This window comes from Rhinichthys klamathensis, unplaced genomic scaffold (assembly GCF_029890125.1).
Source record: "Rhinichthys klamathensis goyatoka isolate OS25496 unplaced genomic scaffold, OSU_Roscu_1.1 h1tg000430l_1, whole genome shotgun sequence".
Classification (NCBI taxonomy): Eukaryota; Metazoa; Chordata; class Actinopteri; order Cypriniformes; family Leuciscidae; genus Rhinichthys; species Rhinichthys klamathensis.
Window position 1 is genome coordinate 1,067,252 of NW_026606926.1, and position 15,881 is coordinate 1,083,132.

General features: G+C 38.1%; 1 protein-coding gene across 5 annotated transcripts in view; it reads left to right on the plus strand.

Moving 5' to 3' along the window:
* Positions 1–15,881, plus strand: part of chchd3a (coiled-coil-helix-coiled-coil-helix domain containing 3a) — a 69,841-nt gene that overhangs the window by 40,854 nt on the left and 13,106 nt on the right. For 3 of the 5 annotated variants that reach the window (XM_056235737.1, XM_056235739.1, XM_056235740.1), the window contains 3 exons: positions 2,077–2,091; positions 4,255–4,338; positions 15,110–15,180. In XM_056235737.1, coding sequence (XP_056091712.1) covers positions 2,077–2,091; positions 4,255–4,338; positions 15,110–15,180 — 170 coding nt within the window. The remainder of the gene's footprint in view (positions 1–2,076; positions 2,092–4,254; positions 4,339–15,109; positions 15,181–15,881) is intronic. The other 2 variants (XM_056235738.1, XM_056235741.1) reach the window with 1 other exon arrangement.

A 15,881-nucleotide genomic window follows, 5' to 3' on the forward strand; every position in this document is an offset into this window, starting at 1 on the left:
TCACTATAACGCTAACTATATTGGGCCTGAGGGGATAAAACAGTGATCATTTTCTTCTGAAAAACAAAATGTCTTTAAAACAAACTGACACCAGTTTGTTAAAAAAAAAAAAAAAAAAAAAAGTAGAACAGTTGGATTGCAGTGGATTACTGTGGGTGGGTCACTCTCTCTCTTCGTCCAGATTCATGTCATGAGAGGTGTGACTTGTATGATAAATCACTCTCATTGTCCTCCCCATTTTTTGTTCTTTCTTGGTGTTTGTAGTTTCACTTTCATTTCTCAGCCTCCCATCCCACTCCCTGTTCTTCATTAGTGGGATAATAGCGAGCGATTGGTCATGTGACTCAGGGGCCTGCCCCTATGTAAGCAGTGTAATTTGATTATATGACCTGCAGGAGACTGAATGAGTGTGATGTGATGGAAATAATCCTGACAGTCTGTGTGACTGAGCGACAGAGGGCTGCCATATGCCCCCGTGATTCATTGAATGAAAGGGAAAATCCCTGCGTGTGCATTGGTGGCAATGCCTCCCTGTCCTTTAATTGCTCATTGGATACGCTTACACTGAGTTTGTCTACTGGTCTGTGAATGCAGCTGCTCCATCAGTGTGTGTGTATGTGTGTGTGTTTCAGGCTGAAGGTCAATGGTGGTAGCTGCATTTTTTTTCCATTGAAAATTTGGAGCCATAATGTCTCCTTGACTGATTACCCACAATGCTTCTCGCCCACGCAAGGGCCTCGATTGGCTTGCAGACTTGAATGTGTCTGTTTGTGTGTGAGTGCTGGAAGGGAACAGTGCAGAGGTCAGATTTATTCTGCCAGAGGGTTGGACCTCTTCTGTCGAGGGCTGTGGGTGTTTTTAGAGAGCAGTTCTGTCCGTCTTCACTGCTGCAGGTGTGGGACTTGATTAAACTACAACTGTGTGTTGCTATTAAATCGTGTTACACACACACACTCAGAAAAAAAAAGGTACAAAAGCTGTCACTGGGGGCAGTACCCTAAGATACAAAAGCTAAAAGGTGCTAGTATGTACAGGTAAGGTACTAATATATTCTTTAAACGTATTATGTACCTTGAAGGAATTTAGGTGTACATCAAAGATGTACCTTTTTGCTTTTGTACTTTAGAGTACTGGCCCAGTGACAGCTTTGTACTTTTTTCTTTCTGTATTTGTATTTCAAGCTGGTAATATAGCTGCAATATATAACAATTGGTAATTTTGTGTGTGTAAGTGACTGTTATTTTACTATCATTTAGGTAATATTAGATCAGATTTTAAATTATATCATTTTTTTTATGATTTAGTAGTTTTATTTATTTGTACATCAAGTTAAACTAAATCAAAATGACAAATCCTGTGAACTTACATTGAAGGATGGAACCAAACCACATTTAGAGAGCATAATATCAGATAAGCAAGCAAATGACTTGAAAACCACCTAGCAACATGACAACTCAGAATACCTTTACAACCACTTAGCAATGCCCTGACAATGACCTTCAAGGCCCAACCAAAAAGCAAGCAGTTTTCTGCAGAAAAAAATGTCATTTTCAATATTGTCATGTGGTGATGTTACCTTTCCCATTATGAAACGAATGAGAAATTTGCCTGCGTGAGAAGATGAAAAAGTTTAATTTTCTTTGGGATTATTAACACTTCTTAGTGACCTAGAAATCACGGCAGACTTACCTGCGGGTTTATAGGTATACGAGTGAGTGAGAAGTTCATCAGCCGCTCTGGCTCCATGAGCGCTGGAGTTGAGCTCTGATGGAGATCGCTCAGCTCTGATTAGATTTAGATTAGATCAGATTTTCAGGGTTTAGATTTTAGATGAGATTTGTTGTGGAGAGCTCCTTCTCACCTTGCGACAGTGTTTGATAACACAGAGATGAACGTGCCGTCTCTGTGTCCCTGCACTATAGCAACACCCCGCTGCTTCACACTGCAGTCTTTGTGTTTGTGTGTGTGTGTGTGCGCGCTTCAGCCTTTGAATACTGAATGTAATTATAGGAACTTCATCGTTAAATTTCTGTTCTCTCTTTCTCTGTCCTTTTTCTTTCTGCTCCCTCACTCCAGCAAATGGAGAGAAAGGTAAGGCACAAGTGAGGTTTGATTTATACATCCCATATCTGTCTCAACCTGCTTCCTGCTGCAGTACTGCATGCCTAAATACACTATACTCTTTTTGTGATTTACTGCTTAAATTTTTTCTAATCATCATTTTTTCTTTCGTTTGATGTCATCTTGCCATTGTGTTTCTACACTAGCGCATACATTTTCATTTTTGTTTCATTGTTCATGTGTAACGAGCCACATTATTTAAATGTGCAATGGGACACGTTTGCTTACAAAATAAATTAATCATGGCTGAATGTGAATTGCTCAATCTGAAAACTTTTGCATGATGCTGCATCCACGCTGCTACATGTTAGTTGAAGTCCAAGATGACCAGCACAACATAATCAAAAAATGGCTTTTAAAAAATAACATTTTTACTTCTTCTTTTTTTTGTGCAATTTGTGAAAATTACAATTTTAGTTAATAAAATAAACATTTATTAAATTTATATTTTAAGTAATTTATTTTTTGAGTGTTATTTTCTTATGGATTATCTCTAATTTTCTTTTTTTTTGTTTATTTCCTTCTAGTGTATTTTATTTTTTAGGATAGGAAACAGAGCACAACAACTTTAGGGTGAAATTAAACTAGGAATAGTAGAACCACAATCAAAAAGCGATTGGAGTCTGTTTTCAACAGTCCTATACATTTTGAAGGCACAAAAGGCAATAAGTAAAAATTGAAATGAGTGAACATGGCTGTCAGCAATACTGTATCTCCTCTCGGAGTGTGTTATAAATTAGTGAGGGTCACTTCTAGTAGCTGAAGGTCAGGAGTGACAGAGGGGGAGAAGCATGTGCGATAGGACAGAGAATCACGGATAAGGCCATAAAGATTTTTTATTCTTCCACTGCTGATGTTATCGCTTTGTCTCTTGCATTCACACTCACCAAGACTCTAACACACAGAGCGTTCCAGTGAACGTTCCCACGTGAACCCTGTCATGAACTGATGCCCTTGGAATAATCAAAGGTCTATGTCATCTCTCACAATGCCAGCAACCTGAGGCCATAATGACTCTTCAGGGTAGAGAATATCTACTGTGCTGCTATGTGTAAGGATTTAGATTAGTTATGATTGTGCCTGAAAAAATATATTCAAGTTATGTTAATACCTCCCCTCGAAATTTTTATTAAGCCATCATTTACACACACTCCTGTTGTTCCAAAACTGACTTTATTCCATTAAGCACAAAAGGAGAAATTTATTAAACGTATTTTACAAACAATAAAAGTAAATGGTGACCCAATGCTACAAAGCTAAAAAATTATTTCAAGGGGTCCTGTTATGCTTTTCCACTTTTTCAACTTTAGTTAGTGTGCAATGTTGCTGTTTGAGCATAAAAAAGATCTGCAAGGTTACAAAGCTCAAATTCCACTCCAAAGGGATATATTTTTTAACAGAGAATACACTTTCCAAGAACCACAACGAACGACTCGTTTGGACTACAACGCGATTTTTCCGGATCTTATGAAGTCACAATGTTCCTCATTTAAATAATCCCTGCCCCACGGAATGCAAAAAGTGGACGAGGCCTGGTTAAACTGTGTTAGAGAATAGTGTTGTCGCTATGTCAAAGAGAAACTGTTTTTTCCACTCATTTGTTTGACCTTCCTTGGGCTGACGAGAGTGGTTAAAACTGATTTTATATTATAACCCCAACGTTTATCTGTGCGCTGCACACTTTTTAGAGAACAGTTTTTTGTTGCTTTTGTAAGCTCTTGCTTTTGTTAGACCGTTCACAATTTAAACATAGTTTTGTGATCAATTATTATTGTTTGTATTACCTTAGTTTTCCGACAAATATCATGATTAAATGGTGGATAGCATCGTATCTATAATGTATAAGAAAATGACAAAAAAACTCATCTGCAATTTCTTTCTATTCTTCATATAAAGCCGTCAAATTACTTCAGAAGCTTTGAATATAGCGATCAAGTCATATCGTCAACTGTTATGTTATTTTTAGGGTGCTTTTCGTCATTTTTGGAGCTTGACTGCTCATTTACTATCATTGTATGGAAAAGATCAGCGTGAACATCCTGCTAAGCATTTCATTTTGCTGTCTGCTGATGCTAGAAACTCTGTGTGATGTTATATTGAATGCAATTGTGTGTATGTGTGTGTTTTCCACAGGCTAGACAGTTGGAGGAGAGGGACAAAGAGCTCCGGAAGCAGGACGCCTTCTACAGAGAGCAAGTGGCCAAGCTGAAGGAAAGGGTATGACCTATATACATTTACAGTTATATTTTCCACAGTTTCTGAATATATAGTGATGAACGCTAAAGCACTACATTGTTATTAACATGATACGATAACCGTAATTCTCGACAGTAACTCACTAATGCGCGGTGCAGCTGTCCTGAGCTATAGAGGCAGATTGTGAGTCAGACTGTCCTGTGTTATAGAGGCAGAGGTGAGACAGGCTGTCTTGCTTTACAATACCATGGTGAGGCAGGTTGTCTTGATCTGCAATGTGCGGCTGCAATGCTCTCTGCAACCTTGCTCTCTCATTTGTTGTGTCCTCAAACTGACACCCTCCTGCAGCTCATGGTCAGATCCTCCTGTGAGCCTCTGGGATGGGAGGCGTCCACCTTTCCTCACCTCAGATTCTTCACCCTCAAAGGACGTACACATACTAAGCTCCCAGAGGGGTGTGTGAAAGTGTGTGCTAAAATGGTAGATATCTAGTGTTGACCCGTTTTAAATGGGTGTAGGTTGTGTGTCCATAGGTGTTTCAAAGGTTCAGCCCTCTGTAACCATCTCTTTGTGCTTTTTCAACTCATCTGCAGTTCACATACTTTAGTATTAGCAAAACACCTAACATGTCTTATTTACATTTTTTGTAATTAAATGGCAGAATCTTTCGTCTCACTAAGGCTAATTTGATAGCTAGCACTTAAGGTAAAAGTGTATATGTTTTTTCAGTACATCTGTGAAATTTCCATGAAATAGTTTAGGCCGTCTAGACACAACCTACGCATTGATAAATAATTTGTTATTAAAGGGATAGTTCACTCTGAAATTAATTTTTGGTATGTTTTAGCTTACCTCAAGGGCATCCAAGATGTAGGTGTCTTTGTTTCCGCAGTAGTTTCAATTTTGATATTTTTAGGTCAAACCGTTCTTGTCTATCAGTCATATAATGCAGGTCTACGGTCACCACCTCAAAGAGCATGTACAGAGAAGTCCAAATTAAACATGATTTAATGACTCGTAAATGTAAGTACACATTGATGGCCTAAGACACGAAACGAGCGGTTTGTGTGAGAAAACGAACAGTATTTATATATCGTTTTTACCTCTTGTAAACACAGCCACGTCCAAGTGATCTGAGGTCGCCGGCGCTTTGGTCTTTTCCGGCAAGCGCCGGAAGTGATCTCTAGCGCGTGTTTCCCAGGTGAATAGGAATAAAAAAATAACTAATAGATATCAGCATGAAACTTCCCCAGTTGATTAATGACATTAAGACAAATTTCTTTTGTATTACAAGTTTTTAGAATGTGTTTAAATATGCAAATTAGGTATTACCTCATTAAATATGCACTAATTTGCATATATTTCCAGAAGAGAAATCTGAACATTGGATAAAGCCAGATTCAAAATTCTTGTTTAATTTTGTTGACATATTAGAGTCAAAGGTCTTTACAGAGGGGATTATGGATATCTTTTTTTATCACATTAATCAGAAAAAACTGTCAACAGCCATCATAAATCCAACTGGAATACAACTGGAAAGTTTGGTGTATGTAAGTGCTGCTGAAGTGGAGATTTCTGGCTCAGAGTATGAGGAAAAACCCATTTTGAGAAAACGGCCTTTAAAGAATTGACATCAGCCAACGAGATTTCGCTTTTAGAGTTAAATGCTTCATTGTACTTTCATGATTGGTTGCTGATAAAAAAGGAAATGACCATGTTTGGATCCGACAACATTGTACAGGATTTCCAACGGCATATGTGATGACAGGGTGCAGACAGCGATCGTGGAGCAGACTGTTGATTTAGAACGCCAACTTTTGTTGAATTTAGGAGAAATCTACAGACGCAAATAGATAAAGTGTAGTAAAATATTAAAGACCTAAATGTGTATTTTGGACTTTTTTTCACCACAAGTCTGAAAGAAGACATGTTATTCAAGACAAATAGCCCAAAATCTCAAAATTGCCACAGTTTTTGCCTGCCGTGTCTGCCCTTTAAAGCATACATTCACAAACCACTGTTAAAGGAGATAGTTCACCCAAAAATGAAAATTCTGTCATCATTTACTCACCCTCATGTTGTTCCAAACCTGTATGTGTTTTTTCTTCTGCTGAACACAAAATATATTTTGAAGAATATGGGTAACCAAACAGTTGATGGTCCCCATTGACTTCTGTAGTATGTAAAAAAAAAAAAAAAAAAAAAACTGTACTATGAAAGTCAATGGGCCCATTAACTGTGTGGATTCTAAACTACAGTAAATACCTCTGATGAGCCATTGCATTCAAGAAATCAACAGATACGTTTGTGATTGTCTACATTGCTCAACGCTGCAAAAACATGTTGTAAATAGAAACCTTTGATGCTCTCCAGAATGCAAACATGCACACACAAAAGTGTCTTACTTCCTGAACCCGCACTCGCCCATCAAATCTTGTCCCACGCCACACTCCGTTGCATCAGGTCTCTACTTGAAAGCTTCTGTAATTAGTGATTTACTGTAACTGCTTTTTTGTGTTAGTTTGCACACTATAAAGGACAAGTCTGTGGTTATCGACACTGTGCCACAAATGCAGTCCATAGAATCTAGGTTAGAAAATAACCCAGAATATTCTTTTAAAGCTCCATTAAGTCAGTGATTAGACTTATCCTGTGTCCATGAATCTAGCTGATCTTGCACACCGCAGTCTCTCTGTCTCTTTACAAGGACAGCTTTCACGCCATTTCAGCTCTGCATGCGGAGGCGTTATTGATCACTCGCAGCTTTATCAATCACTTATCGAGCTCTGTTCAATATTCCCGGCACTGTCAACATGTACACAAACACATACACAGACCTCACCCCTTCTGAGAGAGACACACTCAGCTGAACACTAGTGTGTCTGAGCCCATTGGGTTTGTGAATCATGATTTGTTGGTTAGACATCATAAATAATAAATGCTCTGGGTTTTACCCAAGACAGTGGCATAGAAATGAGTTGGGAACATATACAGTATATGCAATAAATGTACCATCATATTCTTTTATAAAAGAACCATCAGATGCAGATAATGATAATAAATTATTATAATGATAATAATAATACATGTGTATATATAGAATACAATATTTTATTAAATAAAAAATATTGTATATTTACATTTTCAATAATTAAAATTAATACGATTCTGAAATACTTATGTAATAATAATATTGATAATTTTCCTAGCAAAAATGTGTGTAATCGCATTATTCATATATAATGATGTGTGTGTGTGTATATACACTACCGTTCAAAAGTTTGGGGTCGGTACGATTTTAAATACTTTTAAAAGAATTCTCTTCTGCTAACCATGGCTGCGCTTATTTGATTAAAAATACAACAAGAATCAGTTATAGTATTAAATATTATTCCAGTGTAAATCAGCTGTTTTCTGTGTGAATATATAGTAAAGTGTAATTTATTCCTGTGATCAAAGCTGAATTTTCAGCATCACCAGTGTCAGTGTCTTCAGTGTCAAATGATCCTTCACAAATCAGTATAATATGAGGATTTGATGCTCAAGAAACATTTATTATTATTATCAATGTTGAAACAGTTGTTGGTCTGTCAGTTGTACAGTTTTTTTGTTTGTTTTTTAGGATTCTTTGATGAATAGGAAGTTCAAAAGACTTTTGTAACATTATAAATGTCTTTACTGTCACTTTCGATCAAATTAATTATTCATTGATAAATAAAAGTATTGATTTCTTTCCTCCAAAAAATAAAAATAAAATTCTCACTGACCCCAAACTTTTGAACGGTAGTGTATATATATACACTCACCGGCCACTTTATTAGGTACCCCATGCTAGTAACGGGTTGGACCCCCTTTTGCCTTCAGAACTGCCTCAATTCTTCGTGGCATAGATTCAACAAGGTGCTGGAAGCATTCCTCAGGGAGTTTGGTCCATATTGACATGATGGCATCACACAGTTGCCGCAGATTTGTCGGCTGCACATCCATGATGCGAATCTCCCGTTCCACCACATCCCAAAGATGCTCTATTGGGTTGAGATCTGGTGACTGTGGAGGCCATTTTAGTACAGTGAACTCATTGTCATGTTCAAGAAACCAATTTGAAATGATTAGAGCTTTGTGACATGGTGGAAGTAGCCATCAGAGGATGGGTACATGGTGGCCATAAAGGGATGGACATGGTCAGAAACAATGCTCAGGTAGGCCGTGGCATTTAAACGATGCCCAATTGGCACTAAGGGGCCTAAAGTGTGCCAGGAAAACATCCCCCACACCATTACACCACCACCACCAGCCTGCACAGTGGTAACAAGGCATGATGGTTCCATGTTCTCATTCTGTTTACGCCAAATTCTGACTCTAACATCTGAATGTCTCAACAGAAATCGAGACTCATCAGACCAGGCAACATTTTTCCAGTCTTCAACTGTTCAATTTTGGTGAGCTCTTGCAAATTGTAGCCTCTTTTTCCTATTTGTAGTGGAGATGAGTGGTACCCGGTGGAGTCTTCTGCTGTTGTAGCCCATCCGCCTCAAGGTTGTGCGTGTTGTGGCTTCACAAATGCTTTGCTGCATACCTCGGTTGTAACGAGTGGTTATTTCAGTCACTGTTGCCCTTCTATCAGCTCGAACCAGTCTGGCCATTCTCCTCTGACCTCTGGCATCAACAAGGCATTTCCGCCCACAGAACTGCCGCTCACTGGATGTTTTTTCTTTTTCGGACCATTCTCTGTAAACCCTAGAGATGGTTGTGCGTGAAAATCCCAGTAGATTAGCAGTTTCTGAAATACTCAGACCAGCCCTTCTGGCACCAACAATCATGCCACGTTCAAAGTCACTCAAATCACCTTTCTTCCCCATACTGATGCTCGGTTTGAACTGCAGGAGATTGTCTTGACCATGTCTACATGCCTAAATGCACTGAGTTGCCGCCATGTGATTGGCTGCTTAGAAATTAAGTGTTAACGAGCAGTTGGACAGGTGTACCTAATAAAGTGGCCGGTGAGTGTATATATATATATATATATATATGCTTCCTTTTTGAACCTTGAAATCTCCGTTCATTGTAATGACGTGAAAATAAGCGAACAGTAGGTTTCGTTTAAATCTGTGTAACAATAAAAGAAAGAATGTGGCTATATATAAATGTCAGTGTCGCACATCATGGGAACCACAGGATTGTGGTTTTCCCTAGCCTTTGGTCTCTAACAATACCAGCTACGAAAAAGAAAAAGAGTGAATGAGAGATACAGAGAGAGAAGAGAATAAAACTCTGATATATATTACATGTCTCTTTCAATTCAGTTTGCTCGTTTATCAGTGGCCTGCGTGTGACAGCCCGTCACAGCTCTGAGACGACTGCCACCTCCAGCCTACTTATTGCCGTGGCCACTCAAATTGCCTCTGAAACAATATCTATATATGAACCGCACGTATATATTCGCCTCAGATTTTCACTCTGTAAAACAATCTCATATTTCAACTGACCGCTCTCCTCTTTTTTTCACCATTTCTTTTCATTTTTTTTGTCTACTCAATTGCGTTATCAGAAGTTTTGTGTCCTTTTCCCAATGCTCCATGATAACAGTGGAAAGTCTGAGGTGTTGAAGAAAGCTGCTAATACAGTGATTTTAGCCTGATCAATGGAATTTAAATGACCTCAAAGTCACTTACATGCAGTGGCTTTGACTGGATGTTAGCTTGCTCATAATTAGACATTCTTATGGTCTGACTTGATAATGTGTAAGAAAAGCATAATAGCATTGATCGCTTACCAAGCCAGTCAGGTGCAAACTGGTAACAAGAGTTGGGAATTGTAAGCTATTCTGTTCTAAACCCGTCTCAACATTCCCAGTCCCTTTGATTAAATTAACGATTCTGTTATCATTTTTTAAGATGCAACTGCCCTTGTCTTAACTTGTGGGGTGTGGGGTGATTAAAAATACACTGTGGGGTGATGGCGCAGTGGATGAGACACATGCCTTTGGTGTGAGAGACCCGGGTTCGAATCCACTGTGAGACACCAATGTGTCCCTGAGCAAGACACTTAAACCCTAGTTGCTCCAGAGGCGTGCGACCTCTGACATATATAGCAATTGTAAGTTGCTTTGGATAAAAGCGTCAGCTAAATGAATAAATGTAAATGTAAACTTTATGCTAAACCAAAAATACTAAACGAACACAATACTAAACTAACAATATTTGTGAGTAATGTATTGTAATATCTCTTAGATTCAATTAAAAAAAGTACAAAACAGAAACCTCTACAGAACATGAATCTGGTGGGGAGGTGTGTACTCTATGAGATTGCCAAAAAAATATTATTGATGTGTAATTGAATGATTCATAAATTGTATTGAAGAATAATAACTTATATTGTTATTATATTGATAATAATAAATAATAATTGATTGATTAATGGGTTTCTCCCCATCTGCCATTCATTTGACAACCAGATAACAGTATTTATTTACTTATTTGCCCTTTTATTTGTTTATATATTTATTATTTTAATGAAACCGGTTCTAAATCAGAAGCAGTTCTCAATTCTCTATCCTAAATTTGTGGGTGCAGTGTCAAATTTTCAAGATCACAACTGAAATTGTCTGGTCAACAGATTCCTCAGAGTCCAAAAGAAAACTTCTTATCTTTTTTATCACATGATGTAGCGACACTTTTGAACTCCATTCAAGGCTTTGACTCTCAGGGGCTGTTACCTAGCAACACTATACATGTATGATGTAGTCGTAGTAACCCGTAGTGATGCTACATTGTAAATAGCTCATCTCTGCAGATAAAACTCTCTCTCTTTCTGTTTTCCCTGCTTCTGACAGCATTGTTAAGTGAAGAATGTGAGTTGTTTTATTTGAGATCAATGTGTGGTCATTATCTCTTCCCCCCTGTAGACGACACACTGGAAAGGGACGGTGTCTGTCTCCGCACGAAGCCTCGTTAATTTAATTAGCAGAGTTTTATCTAGACAAGAGACACAGCTTGAGCTTTGCACTCAGTCATGTCCCCTTGTTTTTACTTCCAGCCACAAGCATAGTAAAATTGGAATTGTTAAACACTTCTTATTATTTGCTCACAATCTTGTCATTCCAACCCAATATGGTGTTTTGTATGAGTCGTAAAATGTCACCAATATGTCACTCTAAAAATGTGTCCATGCTTGGACTGAAGGTTTTTGCCATTAAGCTACTGCCTTTGTGCTTATTTGGGACATTTCCACTCGTCTGTTTTGTTTCACAGTCTCCCGCAGTAAGAGGCAGAAATGGAAGGATTGACTCCACAGGCCTCTGTTCTGCTTTCCCTCCCTGTTTGCAGTTGCTAGCTTTGATTTGTTAAAGCTCAGTCTCGCGCCTCCGCCTGTGCTCTGCGGAGCCAATATGGCTGCCGTGCTGTTGAGCCATAATGGCTGTCTCAGCGGGGGTTTCCCTCCACATCCTCTCTGGTCTGTGAGAGATAACGCAGCCTGCTGATTACTGCACCACTGCTCAGATCTCTCATTATAAAGCCTGCGAGATTTAATTTGAACATGGGGTTGTTTCTCAAAACACCACCTATATGTGCCGTCGGTGGCAGGAGTAGTTTTTAGGAGATTCTTTCATTAGTTCATAACACCCCTGTGTGCATCAGATTAAATAAAGTTTTATTTTAAGATGCCTGTAAACAGAAAGTGAGAGAGTGCTTCACAGCTGCTGTGTGAAACCGGTAAAGAACTGAAGTTTTTTAGTGGTGCTTGCTAAGGAAAGGAATGATACCGCGAAAAAAATTTTTTAGGGTTGATGATACAACTGCAACATTATAACATCATACATATATATATATATATATATATATGTGTGTGTGTGTATATATATATATATATATATATATATATATATATATATATATATATATACATATACATATAGACTATGTATGTCTGCAGTGGTCCTCTATGGTTTGTTAGTGAGACCACATGACTTTAATTTGGCAAACAAAAATGTTTTAATATTAAAACAGTTTTGTCTGTTGGACCGCATGACTTTGTCGATCGCAACACGAGTTTGACATTGCTAAAGGTGCTCTAAGCGATGTCATGTGTTTTTTAGGCCAAAACATTTTTTGTCACATACAACAAACATCTCCTCACTATCCGCTGGCTGCCTGTCCCCTGAACACACTGTAAAGAAACGCGATCTCTGTAGACAGCCCATGCTTCACAAACAGCACCAAAAACAAACTGCAGCGACCCGCTCCCCAAAACATAACAAACTGTTCCAGCCAATGACCGACAAGAAGGGTTTGGGGGTGTGGTTTGGGGGGTTAGTGTGCGGATGAGGAGGAGGGAGGGTCTAGCTAGCCTCCGTTTTGTTTGACAATAGTTCGAACGTCAACAAGAAGTGACGTCACCCAGGATCGCTTAGAGAACCTTTAAATATACATAAGAAGAAATAAAACACTTTTGTCTGCAAAATCAAAACCTCTCTATGATAAGTTAGTTGAATTTGTTGGTCACACCACATGACTGATTTTGCAGACAAAACATGTTTTATTAATTAAAACACTTGTCGGTTTGGATCAAGTGACTTTGTTGGTCTCACCACACGACTTTGTGCAATATATTTATATTATTTATATTATAAGAAAGAAAGAATAATAAAACACTTTCGCAAAATCAAAGCCTCTCTATATCTTAGACCACGTGACTTTGATTTTGCAACCAACAGACAAAAGTGTGTTATTTTTTTTTTATATACATTTATAAGAAATAAATAAAACAAGAAATAAATTGTGGTGCGACCAACAAAGTCATGTGGTCCAACAGACAAGTGTTTTAACTTACCATAGAGGCTTTGATTTGCCGACAGACATGTTTTATTCCCTCTAAAATATTTAGGTAATTAATAATAAAACACGTTTGTCTGCAAAGTCATGTGGTATGACCAACACATCAAGAAGTCCAACAGTCAAAAGTGTTTTAATATTAAAAACAAAATCAAAGTCATGTGGCGTGACCAAAAAAGTCTTGTGGTCTTACTAACTCATCATAGAGATGGCTCCTGCAGACCCTCATGACTGTGTTAAGGTCAACATGTCTCTTAAAATATCAGAGTGTTTGGTATTTTCATGACAAGGCAAGGTTAATTCATGTTGTAAAATGTCATGTGGTGCAAGTTCTCAAAACGTTAATATTTATGAAATATAAATATAAACAACTTTTCTTTTTTAAATAATGATTGAATGTGAAATATCTAGTTTTGTAATCATAATCTGATACTCTAGCCATGACGAATGAAGATGAGGGTTTAGGATTTCGTGAAAGAGTATGTGGGTGGTAAACGTACACTCTCATATTGATGGAGGGGCCTCTAAATCAGTGTGGCCCAACTCTGAAATCAAAATCAGCACCTATCCCATTCTCTCTTTAATCAAGGGAAAAGGCAGACCTCCCAAATTACACCGCCAATCAGGTCATGGGGTTTTAGAGCGTGTGTGTGTGTGGAGGTCTGACTTTCCATGTAATCAGTGTCTGTGCAGGCCAGCGACATCTTAGTGTGTAGCACTCATTAGTGCTGACTTCTCCCATCAGATCAGCATCATCACAACATGCTCTTAAATCACTGCTGTTGTTCCCTATAATAGGCTTGATGGCAGGCTGGTTTACTCAGGGGGAAATAAAACATTATTTTGGAACTTTACAAGTGTGTGAGTCGGCCCTTCAGCTTCCTACAGTAATTGCCATAGTGTAATAGTACCATGCAGTGACCAAAGTAACATTTGTCAAGCACAAAATGTGAAAATCTTTCCTTAGCAAGTAAATAAAACCATTAGTTGGTAACTATTTTTGAACTATTGGACATTTAATTTAATTATATTTTAGTTGGATTTCTTATTTTAGTTGAATATTATATCACACATACATAAAATGTATGGTATGCAAATTGCTTATCTACCAGCCATTGGGAGGTTTGACAGGAAGCTGATTTTGGACTCTAGTACCACATTTCTTATAGCCACAATGGCTTCTACTTGACATGCAGTCCATCAGAAGCTATACAGTAGCTTCACTAAAAGCCTAAGATATAATTATTGATCCTCATGGTTGTTGTCTTTCATTTGTATTGATTGTGTGTGTGCGAGACAGTGAATGTGAGATGAACCTGTCTCGCTGTGATTGAGAGCTCTCTTTATGGATGTAGCTTGAGCAAGTTTTTGTTGTCACATCCTCAAATTCAGTCGTCCATCTGACATTCGGCCCATTTTCTTTGAAATGTCAGTTATCTTTTCGAATCGCCAACCTGAACGCTTTATCAAGGTCCATTCCAGGTTGTAAGGACATTCATTTTTACCCACCTACTCTTGACACACTTCACTAAGATCCTCATAAGTTTTTAGATTGCCATCATCTGTTAGTGTGATGACCTTTTCATCTTTGTTGACACTTTTTCTTTGATTTCCTTCCTTCTTTGAAATCTAAAAGCCAGCAGAACTCTTTGTGCTGCACACCAGACAACAAAAAAAAATGCTTAAAATTATATTTCAATCAATTTTTCTGTCCTTCTGTTGTACTGGAAGCACAGAAAGGTGGAGACTCAGTTGGGTTGGACCTGCTGCTGTTTTGAACATTTGTGTTATTAGGAGCTTTTTATGTCTATAAATGTTCCCCTTCATCTATTCATACTGCGGAGACAGCAAAAGGATTAGGAATAGACATGCAGGCATAGATTTTGATTCTGAAAAGCAAACTGATTTTCTGTAAATTATTTCATTTTGACACATATTTTCACTCTCTCTCTCTTCCTCAGAGTGGCCAGTTCTACAAGGTGTCAAATGAGAACTATCACAAGGCAGCAGACGAGGTCAACGCCAAGTTCAAGTGAGTTCAGAATTACACACTATGGCGTTCATCAGCTTAAAGTCCAACATTAATACAGCTTATATCCTGCCTTTTCAGACACAATACATTGTGCAAGTATGATGCATGTATGCGAATGTGAGCGCAAACTGATGCTGGGTAGCTCCTTGGCTGCATTACATATTTCACAATGAGCATTTGTTCAAGCATCTCTGTCAGTTCCCATTTACACAAGGCTGTATGTAGTGAGGTATGGTATAGGTTTCATGTAATAAATGAGCATTCTAACGTTATTTACTCGCCCTCATATTTTTTTTAACATCTTTGTTTAGAGAATGTCCAAGCTGCTCACTTCCATACAACGAAAGCCAATGAAGACCAGGGGCCCCATTATAAAAGTAGCCCATATGAATCATGCGCTATATTTTTCTGAAACCATGCGAAAGCCTTGTTTAAGGAACAGAGGAAAATTGATGTCAAACAAGATTTTCAGTTAATAACACCTTCAGTTACTTCCATTATATGAAGAATATCTTGCTATAAAATTACTCCTTTTGTGTTCTACGGTAGAAGGAAAGTCCTACGGGTGTAAAAAGAAACGCATGAGGGTGAGTAAATGATGAACAGAATTTGGTCAAACTATCCCTTTGAATCTACAAAAAAACAGATGCGATCATTCTTCACTACTTCATCCGGAAACACACTAAAGATGTTTCCATCAT